Source organism: Fringilla coelebs (genome assembly GCF_963513975.1).
Source record: "Fringilla coelebs genome assembly, chromosome: 2".
NCBI classification, from domain to species: Eukaryota; Metazoa; Chordata; class Aves; order Passeriformes; family Fringillidae; genus Fringilla; species Fringilla coelebs.
In genome coordinates, this window is record NC_140029.1 from 39,314,818 (window position 1) to 39,328,533 (window position 13,716).

At 37.9% G+C, this 13,716-nt stretch overlaps 1 protein-coding gene across 1 annotated transcript in view; it reads right to left on the reverse strand.

Annotated features, from left to right (window-relative positions):
- PCCA (propionyl-CoA carboxylase subunit alpha) overlaps positions 1 to 13,716 on the reverse strand; it is a 270,787-nt gene that overhangs the window by 99,742 nt on the left and 157,329 nt on the right. Inside the window, exon 19 of the mRNA XM_084201347.1 lies at positions 5,809 to 5,911. Coding sequence (XP_084057473.1) covers positions 5,809 to 5,911 — 103 coding nt within the window. The remainder of the gene's footprint in view (positions 1 to 5,808; positions 5,912 to 13,716) is intronic.

The window sequence follows — 13,716 nt, forward strand, 5'->3', positions numbered from 1 at the left end:
TGTACCCTTACAGTAAATCTGTCACTACAGAAAAAGGAACGCAGGATCTGTAAAGCCACAGTCCATCAAGAAGCTGGAGCACGACTACTATAACCATGGCTTTCCAAGCATGGAAATTAGGGGTTTTGCTCTCATCACAGCACTAGATTGTGCATACTGCATTAAAGTGACATTATAAACAATACACAGGTCTTACAAACAGAAATGCTCTGGATTTGAATCTGAACTAAGAGACTGAAAGTAGGTATACAACAATATAGGTTTACAACAATGCAAACCACGTGGAAAAAGGCAGGGAAAGTTCTTCACTTACACCTCTAAGGATTATCTAACAGATCTTGCCCCACCCACTAGTGCCTTTAAATATGCACTTCCCTTTCATTCAAACTAATACTGGACATGGGAACAACAAAACAGTTTATTTCAAATATATAATGTGCAACAATATACACTTAGAACTAGTCTAAGCCAAAAGTCTCTATCTACTGCTTCTAGGGATATATGTTAATTTGTATTAGAACTGGCTGCCCCTCTTAGTAACTCCTACAGGTATTTGCTTTTCATCCCTACTAAAACAGCCCTCATATTTCTTTCATATGACCAATTAGTTATTATGTGTCTGAAGCACACCAGAAATGTGAAATACTAGTAATAATAATTCTGGCATTTTATTGATTCTCTTAACAAGGATGTATAATTTTACAGTGATAGATGGGCAATGTTATTCTTCTGCATGGACTATGGGAAAGACAGAACTTAATATGCACTGAATTACTATTCTACTCCATTTACATTAGTGTTTAAGGAATTAAATGTGAACTAAGCTTGTTTACAGCAACTTTCTGTATCATTGCCCTGATTTTCCATTATACTATTCCTTGTTCCACTTGATGCTTTGCATACTTCTGTTTGATTTTTGGGTGGTATTCTTTCCTCCTCCAAAAGAGAATTTACAACACAATGAAAATATTTCCTGAAGTAGTTTTCAAATAAACTTACCCATCAGTCATGAAATTTACAGTAAATGAATACACCAAAGTTCTCCAAATTAAATGCTTATCATATTTGAATTTGAAGTCAAAGCTTAACCATAATTGGATAAATAAATTCACTAACTAAAGCATTCACATAAATATGCACCTACTCTATATTGATCATATAGGATATATTCAAATAATGATGACAGTAATGCTTTAGAATTTATTTTTATGCTGGCATTTTGTACTATACAATAGGTTTTCTCTTAGGAATGTTAAGAGGTACACAGGCTGATTTTCCACCCACACAGGTATTTAATAAATTCTTTACTTCTCAAGAAAAAGGGGAAAAACACTGGGTTTTTTCCTAAAAATTATTTAAAATTTTTAGGAACTGGACTGAACAAGCTTCAAAAAATTCTTCTAGAGATTTCATATCTGTACTACATTTATCTGTTCTTAACTTTGGATTTAGGAAGTCATCCAATGTTTTGTGAAAATGGTAGCCCATTCTAGTAACAACCTGAATTAAGGAATTTAGCTTTCTCTATTCCTCTTATTCAGCATTTGACCTAGGCAGGTCCCTCTGGAAATATATCGAATTTCCATCTGCCTAAAGTAACTTCTGAACTATGACACCTTATGCTTAAAAAAATAAAAAATAAACAACTTCAATGATAAGAAGCTACTTTATAACTGAAAACATCTGGAAATTCTTTGACAACTAAACTGAGGAGAAGATGAGGCTAAGCAGTCTGGGAAGGTATGCATTTACTACAGAGATGAAGAAACTAACAGGAAGGACTGTTTTCAAACATGAAAAAGGAGAATAACAACTACTTGCAGAGAAAACATGCAAATCATCAATAAGGAATTCTCAAGACAGTATTTCTTCACTGTAGCAAATAATCAGAAAACGGATAATGGCAAAAATATTTTCAAGAATTAAGTTTATTGCATAGAATAGTTACAAATTCCTCACTGAACTAAAATTAGGTTGGAAGGAGGGTTAGAACTAAATGACCTTTAACTCAAACCATCCTATGAATAAACAATGCCACCACCACATGGAATTAGACCATCCTTGGTGGCTGACATCTGGTTTCGAAGGGCCATATTCATACACTGCAGGGAAACCACACAGCTAACCAAGTTTCCTCAATATATGTAAGCTTCCATTTGATTTTGTCTCTCCCACCCTTCAATACCTTGCAGAACAGCCGAGTTTTATAAAGGAAGAACAGACTCCAACCTTCAATAGCAAATCTCAATCAATGAAATCATAAAATAAACACATTTGATACCCAGACTAGCAATTGAAAATGGCAAGAAGGGAATGACTCCTGTTTGTAATTCAAGTAAACAAAAGATTCCAGAGTCTGGTGGTGGGATGCTTCTGGGCTGCTTGTTGCTGTTTTGCATTGCTTGTTACTGTCTCATGAAAAGGAAGGTATTCTTCCTTCAAATTCTATTTTAGCAGCAATCTTGATTGCAAGATCTTTAATTCAATTGACAAGAGAAAAAATTTTAAGCATAAGAAGAACACTAATCAAAGCTAAGAATCTGACCATCTGTCCTCTGAAAAACTAAGTGGTATACATGACAAGCAGTTAGCTTAAAGAGTCTTCTGGCAATTAATATATAGAACAAAGAAAAAAGAAAAAATGACATTTACATCAATTTAGTTGGCAAGTTCTTTGTACACAAGCAAGCAGGTCCCACCAAAGCTGCTAAACTTTATTTCTCAAGTCAGGTCATCAGAATCTTTTAATTGCAAAAGCATTTGCTATGTTGATAGGGTACCACCAGAAACAACTGTCTGGTACTGAAAATTCTAGTACAGTAATTTAATATAAACTTAAGTACTAGTATATATGTTGCTGGCTTTGGAATAAAAACCAAGTTACTTCTATTTTAAAAGAAAATGTATCAAATTAGGATTCACAGAAATTTTCAACCTCTACTGGAATCATAAAAATTCATATTTTTGTTTGCAGTGCTTCAAGCAAAGAGCATCGTTCACACTTGTTGACCACTTATCCTTTAAATCCTTCCGTTTTGGGAAGCAAGGCTGCTGAAGTGGCCTAAAGCCAGCCCCCGTCAAAGACCGCTGTTACAAACAAAATAGTAAAAAACAGATGGTTTCAAAACTCCAAATTCTGAGCAATAAAGAGCAGCGAAGAGCAGTTAACGCTGCACAATCCATCAGGAATCTCGTGCTAAAGGAAGCCCACGAGAGCTGACCCATCGCCCCAAGAGCTGCGGAGCGATGCGCTCGGAGCGACGCGCTCGGAGCAGCGGGCAGGGAGCGCGGCGCGGCCGGGGCTCACCCTGCCCGCACGGAGCGACCTGGGAGCCGGGGCTGGGACAGCAGCACAGCTACGGGGACAAAAAGGAGTCACTGCTGGAAGGGTCCCCTTGGTAAACAGAGTAAATCAGGACGCGAATGCCGCTGTGCAAAGCGCGGCTTGCAGCGCGAGTAAGCTTCCGCAGGGGAATGTGAAGGTGGCCCTCCCGCTGGGCTATCTAACTGCAGCACAGGTACAGCTATCTCTGTCACGGGCCATCAGGGGACACAACCCACACAGGCAGGAGCCGCTGTCACACCAACTTCATAGCAAAAAACTAAATGCAGAAGTTCAAAAAGTGAGGCTTGTGTTTCTGACAGCAAAGTTAATAAAGCAAACTTTGAATTTCCCCTTTGTTTTTCCTGATGGTATGTTACACCTCCTGATCAGAAACAAGATTTCTCATTCCTAGTCTTGACTCTTTGAAGTTTTAAGGCAGTTGGTTTTCCATTGTAACGTTTTGAATAACAATTCAGATTTTTGACAGTGCTGTATTTACTATAAACTCTTATCTGCACCACAATCACAGGAGAACACCAGGAAAAACAAAATTACTGATGAAGAATAATGTCCTCTGCTATTTATCCAGTAACAATAAAAATAAGTTTAACTCTAAACAACCCTGCTATTAAAAGAGTTACCCACTTTTTACATGACTAAGCTCAGGTGCAATTTTTAATACACTTTATAGGTAATTTAATTTTAATACACTTTTTAATACACAAATTTTAATACACTTTTATATCTTTATAGGTATATGGTTAAAGTGAAACAGACTTCTCCTGAAATCCATCTGATGTGATTTATTTCACCAGGTATTTTCCAGATACAAATAAATAAGGAATTACATCTCCCCAAGTATACAGGCATGGTTAGGGTAGAAATAAAATGCAAAAGCAACTGTCACAATTCCCTCTGACCCAGGTTTTTAGGCACACAGCTGGTCCTAACCTGGCACTCTGAATTTTCCCCTAGTGCTTAGGCACCCCTGCTCTAACCCTAAGAGATGCTCCTGCCTCCCTGCTTAGCAGTAGAAGGTAAAAGCAGTAACTTCCTGCAGGGACACAAATATATGAGAAGGGACTTTCACATTTGTTATTGTTTGAATAACAAACCAAATGATCAGAAATCAGACTCCACATACACCTTGTCAAACTGGTTTATACTAGCTGTAATTCTCATACTGCTGCAAGACATCACAACTGTTAGCAGCTCCATTTAAAGTGAGAAACAGGTTTGGACTCAAATCTCTCAAAATGTGTGCACGTATGCAGATGTATGCCTGTGTAATTGGCTGTGCTAAACAGCTCCCTGGTTTGGAGAAGTCTAACTATGGGAATTAGATCTCTGAGCTCACAGCAGCCAGGGCCTATGCAACACTCACAGCAACCAGCAGGCTATCCCCACAGCAGCAGGCAGTTCTTGTGCTGCAACAAAAAGGTGCAAATGCTGAGGGCAATGACTGCTCTCCGTCCCAGCCCAACTCTAAACTGGGCTGAAATCTGTTCAGAGGTGTTTAAATGGGTTGCATCCAAGTTCGCAGGATGCCTGTTAGGAGTATTATACGTATTTTTAAAACTGCATGCAGACTTGGCCTTTGCTTCCGAAACAACAATTCAGCAAGTAGGGTGTGTCACTGCCATTCTATGAAAATCTGCCTCATCTAGCCCCTTTTGAAACCTTTTGCCTAAGCGTCAACAAGTACTATACAAGTCAACTGCCTATTTAAAAAAAAATAAAAATCTCATTTTGGTTGTGGAATCACCATTAATAGACAAAAAGCGGTTCTCCCTATAAATTTATCTTCTTAATACTTCAACCAGCTTGCGTCTTGGCTTTATTCTGTTGAACAGCTGAATTACCAAACACAGCATTACTGTTCTTCTACTGTCATGGTCTGTCCTTCTGCCTTTCATGCTGACAACATTAAGTGCTTAAGCAATTACCTTAGAACATTTGTGAAAAACAAAGGTTTATGCACATTCATCTGAAGTGAATAAGCACATCCTGAAACACTGGCATTTTACTATGACCACATACAGTTCTACCACAGAGTGCTGAATAATGCCATTCCAGTATTGCTTATTCAATTAGCTTGGATCTTTGATTTGTTTTTCTAAACACTAGCTTAAGGTAATGCAATTTTTGTCAACATTGCATTTGTTTTCTTGCCCTCACATATTTACAATGAAGTATAAGATGCTACGTCCAAATAAGACACTAAACAGAATAATTTAGAAATTAATTTAATAAACAATTATATACAAAAATGTTCCACAGGCATGAGCCCTGAGAAAAATCTCAGAACACTAGCACTATTTAACTGTCAGGGTGTTGTTTGGTAATTAACAGCAATGCCTACTAAAGACAAACCACACATCTATCCTTAGTCAAGAAAAAGATGGAGAATTTTAGCAGGTGTCAAGGAGAATAAATATATTGACTCAATGCACTGAATTTCTTAGAAAATGAGCAGAACTTACAGAAAATGATGAGCCATGCTTTGAAACTGCAACTGGGTAAATTCCATCTCCTAGATGCACAGAGAGCTCCCAGCTACTTCTCTTTGATTTAGCAATAGGAATCCTAAAAAAGAAATAGAAGAAAAAATTTTAACAGAGATTTCATGCTTCTCCCAAGTTAACCAGAAGCACTTGCCTCATAGGATGGTGCTGAAGGATATAAAATATCATTAATCTATAGACACAGTTGGAGAGCATACTTGAAAAAAATATATACTAAATACATTTTTCTGTCAAGCAGCATATAAGGAGAAAATACACTCTTACTTTCTTTCTAGATTTGCCTTGACACACTGGGTATGCTGATAAAGTTATAGGAGGCCCTTGAATGCAGCCAGCACTTGCTGCAGAATTAGCTCAAACAGGATGAAAAGCAGATGAGAAAGTGGGTTGGCAGGAGAATAGCAACAGTGATAACTGGAGCAGTCTTTTCAAGGGCAAAATATAATCATTATTTCTTTAATCTCATTCTCAGTAAACCTTAATTAAAAGCCAATTACAGACAAAAGATTCAGCCAAACAAGTAATACAAGTAATTTTATAACTAATACACATTTTTAAGTACTCATCCACAGAGCCCTTCAAGCATACTGAAGAAATAATGATGTATCATCACAGCCCACATGGAGGATTATACAGATTCCTGCAGCATTCTGTGGCTGCACCATTTATCAAGTAACACAGGAAACCTGAATCTTTTCAACTTAAAAAAGCACACACCTGGCAGCAAAGGAATGAAAACTGAGCCTCCATTCTTCGAATTTCAGAGTGAAACGTGCAATTTTCAGCTATTTTATTTAAATGTATATTCAATCTCCATTTCCTCAATCAACTTCTTGAGTCTCTTCCACTTTGCCATAATAACTGGTGTCCAAAAGTATACTACAACTTTTCTAATGACTGGTCACCATATATTACCATGAGCATGCACCACATGGCCTAAAGGCAAGACAGGAAGGTGTGATTTAAACTCCATTGAAACAAAACCACTTTTTGGTATAGCTTTTGTTCCATATTGACTCTTACGTATTTAGATTTTTCTGTAAGAAATTTGTAGGGATAATAATTTTATCACCTTTACGTCTCTTTTAAGGATCATTTCTGCTGTAACATGAATCTATTGTATATTATAGCACTTATTACACCTTTTATTGCAGCCTGCAGAGTCTTAAAACCTGTAAACACGTTATGCCACATGGATCTTCCAGAGGATTCAGGTGACCAGTAAACCACATGTCCCCATAGAGAGTGCTCAGGTTTCCTGTGGAATCAACAGGGAGAAGCACCTATGAGGCCTCTAGAGGCCACAGGAGGAGAAATTATCTGTCCAAGCCAAGGATAATATGCTGACTTGCCAAGGAGTTCAAAAATTATTTTAAGAACTTTAGGTTTTTAGATATCTGGAACTTAAGAAAGCACAAGTTGAAGTACTTAATGAGGCAAGGAGCTTCCAAAAATTGTGCCTTGCCATGTGCCTGAAAAGGGGAAATGGAAATGTTAAATATATCAGACACAGATAGATGCATACTAATCCTTAGTTACTTCTGGCTGCAAGCCAAGCAAGGCCCACATCAAATTTCACCAAACACCTTAGCTCACTTCTATCACTACCCTAAAAGTTCACAAGACAGATATTGAAAATAAGCTGTTCCCATGCTAAGGATGCCAAGTGTCACCTTTCACCTTGAATATAGTGACAATTGTCAAAACAATAAATCTGAGGAATTATCTATGGTTTATTGGGAGCAATATCATTTCTCAGCAACTCATATTGGAATTCCTGTATGTCACCAAACATTTAGACTGGCTGATAGGAAACGTGACAGACGTTCCTGAAGAAGAGGAAGAGGAATTTCCTGCACAGGTAGCAGGCAGCAAGCTGAGAGATGTTTTCATTGCACTTCCGGGTATCAGAGCACCAGGACGGGGAAATACAGACAGCCCCTGGCTGAGTTCTCCACGACACTCCACTGCAACAACCAACAGGATTTAGTGGTTTACAGCAACTTCATATTTCTTACATTAGAACTAGGACCACATCACAAACTCAGCTTAGTAGATCTGCTTCACTGGTGTCATGAGATTCCTTACAGCCTTGCTGGCATAGCCCTGCTTCATATTGCATTTGACTGGAAGTGACCTCATGAATCTGGCTGCTGGCCATCAAAGGAAAGACAGTCTTGTTCTCCAGCAGGGATTATTTTTGTTCAGTCCTGTCTTGCTGAGCTTTGTCAAGTGTATCTCCAAACAGGATGCATGCCTCTTGAAAGGCATGACTATCATCACTGCTTTGCCTGGGTTTCAAACAGCCACATAATTCCTCTCTCTGCAACACCAATGGCCAGGAGGGCAAGGTCCAGAGCTGCATCAAGTATACAGCAAGTTGTACTTCCCTCCTGGAATTGCTAGATCCCTTTGCACAGGGACATTTTTCAGCTTTGCTAATCAGCTTTGCCTGTAGTTTTGTAACTATAACTGACACTGGCTAGGACACATACTTACGTTAGCTCACGACAATCCTACTTCTTCATTAAACCAAGTTCCTTTCAAAGAAATTATCTTGTAGTAGACTCCATTTTGATAGAATTTGCAGGTAGGGAACATTCATATAAATAAGGATTACCAAGTCCAAAAGTAAGGATCAAAGTCTAAGTTTGTTAAATATGAAAACAAAGTTGTTCACATCCATGAACTGCCTTAGAAATGCAGAAGTTTCTACCAGAGATTTGTTGTGGGGTTTTCTGTTGTTTTGTGGTATTTGGGTTTTTTTTAATCTGAGACATCCAAGTGCATGGGAAATTGTATTTGTTCTTGGCCAAGGTTGCTCCCTCAGCTGAGAAGACTTTTAAGTCCTCCCAAAGAAAGCATCTGAACTCTGAATATATTTCACACTAGCTCACAGAAAACTCCCCACACTTCTGGCTACTCTCAAAATATAGAACTTTTAAAATTCTACATAATGGGCTGAAATCCAAGATATTGTATTCACAGAAAAAAGAATAATCCCACTGAAAATAAAAATAGTGTCATTTTTGCCATCATAAAAAACACAAAGAAAACATAAGGCATTTCCCTTCCACCCCTAGATTCAGAGTCCACACAGTATATGTCTTTCCTAGGGTTCAAGATGCCCTCCCTTTTTTCTCCCAATTTTGGCAAATGACATATCATCCAATAAAATTACTTCATTAGCTTATAAGGATCACTGGCTGCAGGAAGAAACACAAGTTTCACAGCAAGATGAGTGCCAGGTGGATGAGAAGCAGGGCCATGTAGATCTGTGAGCTGCTGATCCTTGCCAGGAGCATTACACACAAAGGGACAGAGAGAGAGCAAAGGCAGCACGACAGCCACAACAGGAGATGGGTGGAGAAGGGGGTTATAAACTCCTTCCACACTAAAAGGGGCAGTTCTGAACCTCTCCACTCCAAATTGCCTTCTAAGGGGAAGCATCACAAGCATAGAAACACGGCTGAAGAGCGATGGCCTGGCTTTAAGTCATAAAGGCTTTACTCCAAAGCACCCATTAGAAAAACAGGTAAGCAAGACAACAAGAAAAACAGCACCATTTGCCTGCTTAGTTATTTACTTTCAAGCTCTACTGCTGCTTGTTCAACTAGAGATGATGTCCATGTAGAAATGTATTATGTCCCTTTTACCCCCAAATGCCATGTGTGGGAGAGGAAGACACTTGAGAATAACACAGCAACCAAAGCTCCTGGTTTCTTTGCATGTTTTCAGTGAGGAAAGCAGACAACTGATAAAAATTTTAGGTCGACACATACTGTGCTCATGGAACACATTAATTAAACTATTATCTATTCTAGTCAAAAACAAGTAATGAAAGAAAATAGAGACTCACAAAAGCAAATAAAGTAAAAACTCTGCCCTGGCCATTTTGATTGTCACCAATCAATCAGACAGAAGGAACTCAATAAAAACTACAATTTTCTGCCGTTTGTGGCAAAAAAACTTCCCTCTCCCTATTACCACTGATGATGTAAATGAGTTAGGATATCACCAGCTCCTAAAAGATCAGAGAATTGAGTATAGATTTTTATGCATCCAATTCAAAATATGTCTTGTAATGCTGAGGTGGAAAACACTTACAAATTTCTCTTCACTTGATATTTTTGTTCCATAATACTTTATGTAAACAGAGAAATCCCAAACTATCATAACAAATCCTCCCGTTTGAAAGATTACAAGTGTTTGAAAACCACATTATATGACACTCCATAAAGCTGTTTTTCAATTGTGCAATTACCTATTCAGCAGTTAAATAAAAGTGAAATATTGACTTAAAACAATGTTAATGGTCAAAGAATCATTAAGAAATCCTTCATCATAACTTTCACAGCAGGTGGCCTGTAAAATGATCAAGAATAATGTGCTGGATTCTGTAGCCACCAAGGTCAGTTTCTGCATACAAATCTTGCAAAGGGAGAAAAAAAGACCTTCAGAAAGTGGGCCATTCATCTGAACCAAGTTCAGAGAATTTCCAGCACTGTGAAAAGATATGTTATGCAAGCACATAGATGTATTCAGTGGGGGTAGACTGAACCAGCTACATGGAGACTACAAAGGAGCCCTCCCATGGCTCATGAATAAGTCGAGGAAATGATCAGAAAAAAATGCAGAGATGTTTAGACAGATGGCCCACTTAAAATGCCTGGGACAGGGCATAAGCAATTTTAATGAAACTTTAGATCTACCATATAAATTGTTTCTTATTTTCCCTGCCCTCCCCCCACCCCTCCAAAAAAAAAAAAATCAAGAAAGGCAAATAGAAATTCAACAACTCAAACAAGAGCCTATCTTGCTATGGAAAAAAAAAAAAACCTAAAAAAAAAATCCACAAACCACCAAAAAAAAACCCCAAAAAAACAAAAAAAGGAAGTAAATCTCACACTTTCAAGCATTTTTGGTTTAATAAGTTCATATGCAAAGAAATATCCTTCAGAGAACCTTCAACTATCAGATGAATATAAAAGCAGGGAATGGATAGATTAAAAGAATTCTAAACAGAAGTGTACTGCCAAACAAAACACAAATCTAAGCTTTAGTATCTGAGTACTTTCAACACTTTCCAACATAAAAGTTCATCATCACACAAAAAAAGATAAAAGCAGCACTTTCACAGGATTATTTTAAGAACCAAAAATTATGTGCAAGGAACCTTAGAATCTGGGAATATTTTATTCAGCAATTTGAAGTATTTTCTGTATCTATTCACACACGTTTTCTACATATATTCAGACTGGTCCATCTATAGATATCATGTGCCTTTTTACATTAAAATAGGTTTTCCTTCTTCCTGCTTTATATGTGCATACATATACATGTTCCCCTTTCACTGTGAATATGAAAATATACCATCATTAGACCAAATTATAGTTCTTCATATGTCATACAAAATAATAACCTCTACTAGCCTGTGTGCCAGCTGATCAGACAAAGGCTGAAAGAATTACTCAACAGTTATATCAAAAAGGTTTTACATTACATTTTCTTACATATCCCATTGAGATCAATAACAAATATGCATATTTATAGCCTATACTCAATTTGAATAGTGACCACAGGAAAAAATGAAATTACATGGAAGGTAAACTATAAAATAAAAAGCAATGCTTTAAAAGGATGCTATGGAGTGTACTGTGCTTTGATTCAGAACAGCATATATCTGGATGTTCCCTTTGCCTTTAACAGAAGCTTTTCAAGCAATTTGCATTGACATAAGACCCTGCAATCCAGTGACCAACAAAAACCTCCAGTGCCTTCAGCAGCGAAATCCAGATGTGGGCCAAGGAAACAGTTATAAATCTAGGGTGAATTTAGGTGCCCAGACCTAAGAGTATGGCTCAATGCCTTTCATCTCCATTTAACTGAGAAATAACCTTGCAAAGAACCTGAGCTCACCCTGGCTAACCCACTTTCCCTGTGGAGGTCTCTAAACCTGCAGCGCTTGGGTCCTGCAAAGAGAGACACCCTAACCCCAGTGTTTTACAGCCAGCATCCTCAGCAGCCTGGCAGGGGCAAGGAACTGGGGGCTCCTCTACCAAAGGTGTCTCCACAAGACAAGAAATTATCCTCCAAACATGCAGGCAAGCAACAATTCTAAGTTTCCTGAAAGATCTTTCATGGCTCTTTTAGCTTTAAATCTATTGGGTAAATGAAGTAGGATTGCTGTTACTGCCTGTCATGATATAACAAAGTCATGTTTGCAGAGCTTATGTTCAAAGAATCGAAGAACCATGCTATCCATCTTCCTCAGCCTGTGGGGGTTCACATCCACCTCCCATCTCTCAGGAGAAAGAGCCAGGGAGCAGGTAAGCACTGGGGAACTCACCACCCTACTCTGCTGATGGTAGGAAGGAATGAGGGATTCATGGAGGCTCAGAGAATTCATGGAGACTCAGGTTTGCAGCCTGATTCATTCTTTGGGACAAAAAGTTTTGGCACTTGATCCTAAAGCCGGGAATTTCTATGCACTTTGCATTAGTAAACTGCAGGAAACACAGTAACCCTGGGAGCTGCCAGTAGAGCCCAAGGCCTCTCTGTTTCAGAAAAGGGTCAGACTGCCCAGTCCTTCAGCAGGCAACAGTGTACCTTGAAAATTAAAAAAAAAAAAGTAAAATATATCTGAAAGTGATTTCCTCTCCTATAATATGTTAGGACCTACTTTAGTATTTGGTTTCTGTTGGAAAAAGCAAATGTCACAGGCATGAATGCTAGATAAGAGATCTCGCTATTTGTCTCATTGCAAGCATTTTGTGAAATAAGAAGCAAGGAACACTCAAATTAAGTGTTCACAAATACAGAGAAAATACATTTATTTTTAGTATAATTTACAAGTCTGTGTTTCTAATCTGTTTTTTTTAACCACTTTTTATTTACCAAAGGAGGAGCCACTTGCAAGCAGGTGTTTTTAATCAGATCAGTCAACAATATTGACTTGTGCATGCTAACAACTGTCATGGAGAGAAAAATCTAAAAATCTGTTTGTCATCAAAAAAGCTGGGGCTGTTTCACCTCCAATTAAAGTATTTAATTTCATGACTTTGTTGTCTTCCAAAACATTTTTTTAAATTTTTATTAAGAGATAACTTTGGGCAGTTGGCAAAACCAATAATAATTTACTCTGTAAAAGGAAAACAGTAAACGCCTTTTCCAATACAAATTTTCCCTTATTTCCTTAAGCAAAGAAACTTATTGTGCAGATATTTAAGAACAGTCTTACAATAATTATCTCACTTTCTTTTTATGTGAAAGAGCTTCAGAACAAGCCACTGTAATGGAGTAGGGAGGACTAAAGCTCTTCTGTTAACATTATCCAGTAGCAGTTATGTACTTTCATATAACATGATGATATTGGGATGTAGCTGCCTGCTGGGCAGTCTGTTTCCTACACCTCCATTCAAAGAAGAGCTGTTCCAAGTAATAATGTGCTATTTTTCACCTTATATTAAGTTTAGAATATTACAGGTTCACTGTCCACATAAAAAATAGGCAGAAGGAAATGCTAACCTACTAATATGAAAATGAGGCGAAGTGATTAAAAATTACATCTAAGTTTGATAAAGAAATAATCCAATTTTACTTCTACAAATAAGACTACTTTCTATACTCTCTTTTTTTGAAACACCCTGGCAAACTTTGCGCTAGATTTGCCGTACTCATCTCTGTAGTGAAATCTGCCTACTAAGCTTGAGCTCATTTGCCACTAATAGCTATAAACCCGAATCAAAACACATTTAGTGCCTTATTCTATCATCCCTTCTGTCAGAATTCCAGTTATTCACCCCCTTTTGTAACAGAAGTTCTGGAGAGTATGATAACTCAGAAGTAACAGGACAATATGCAGGG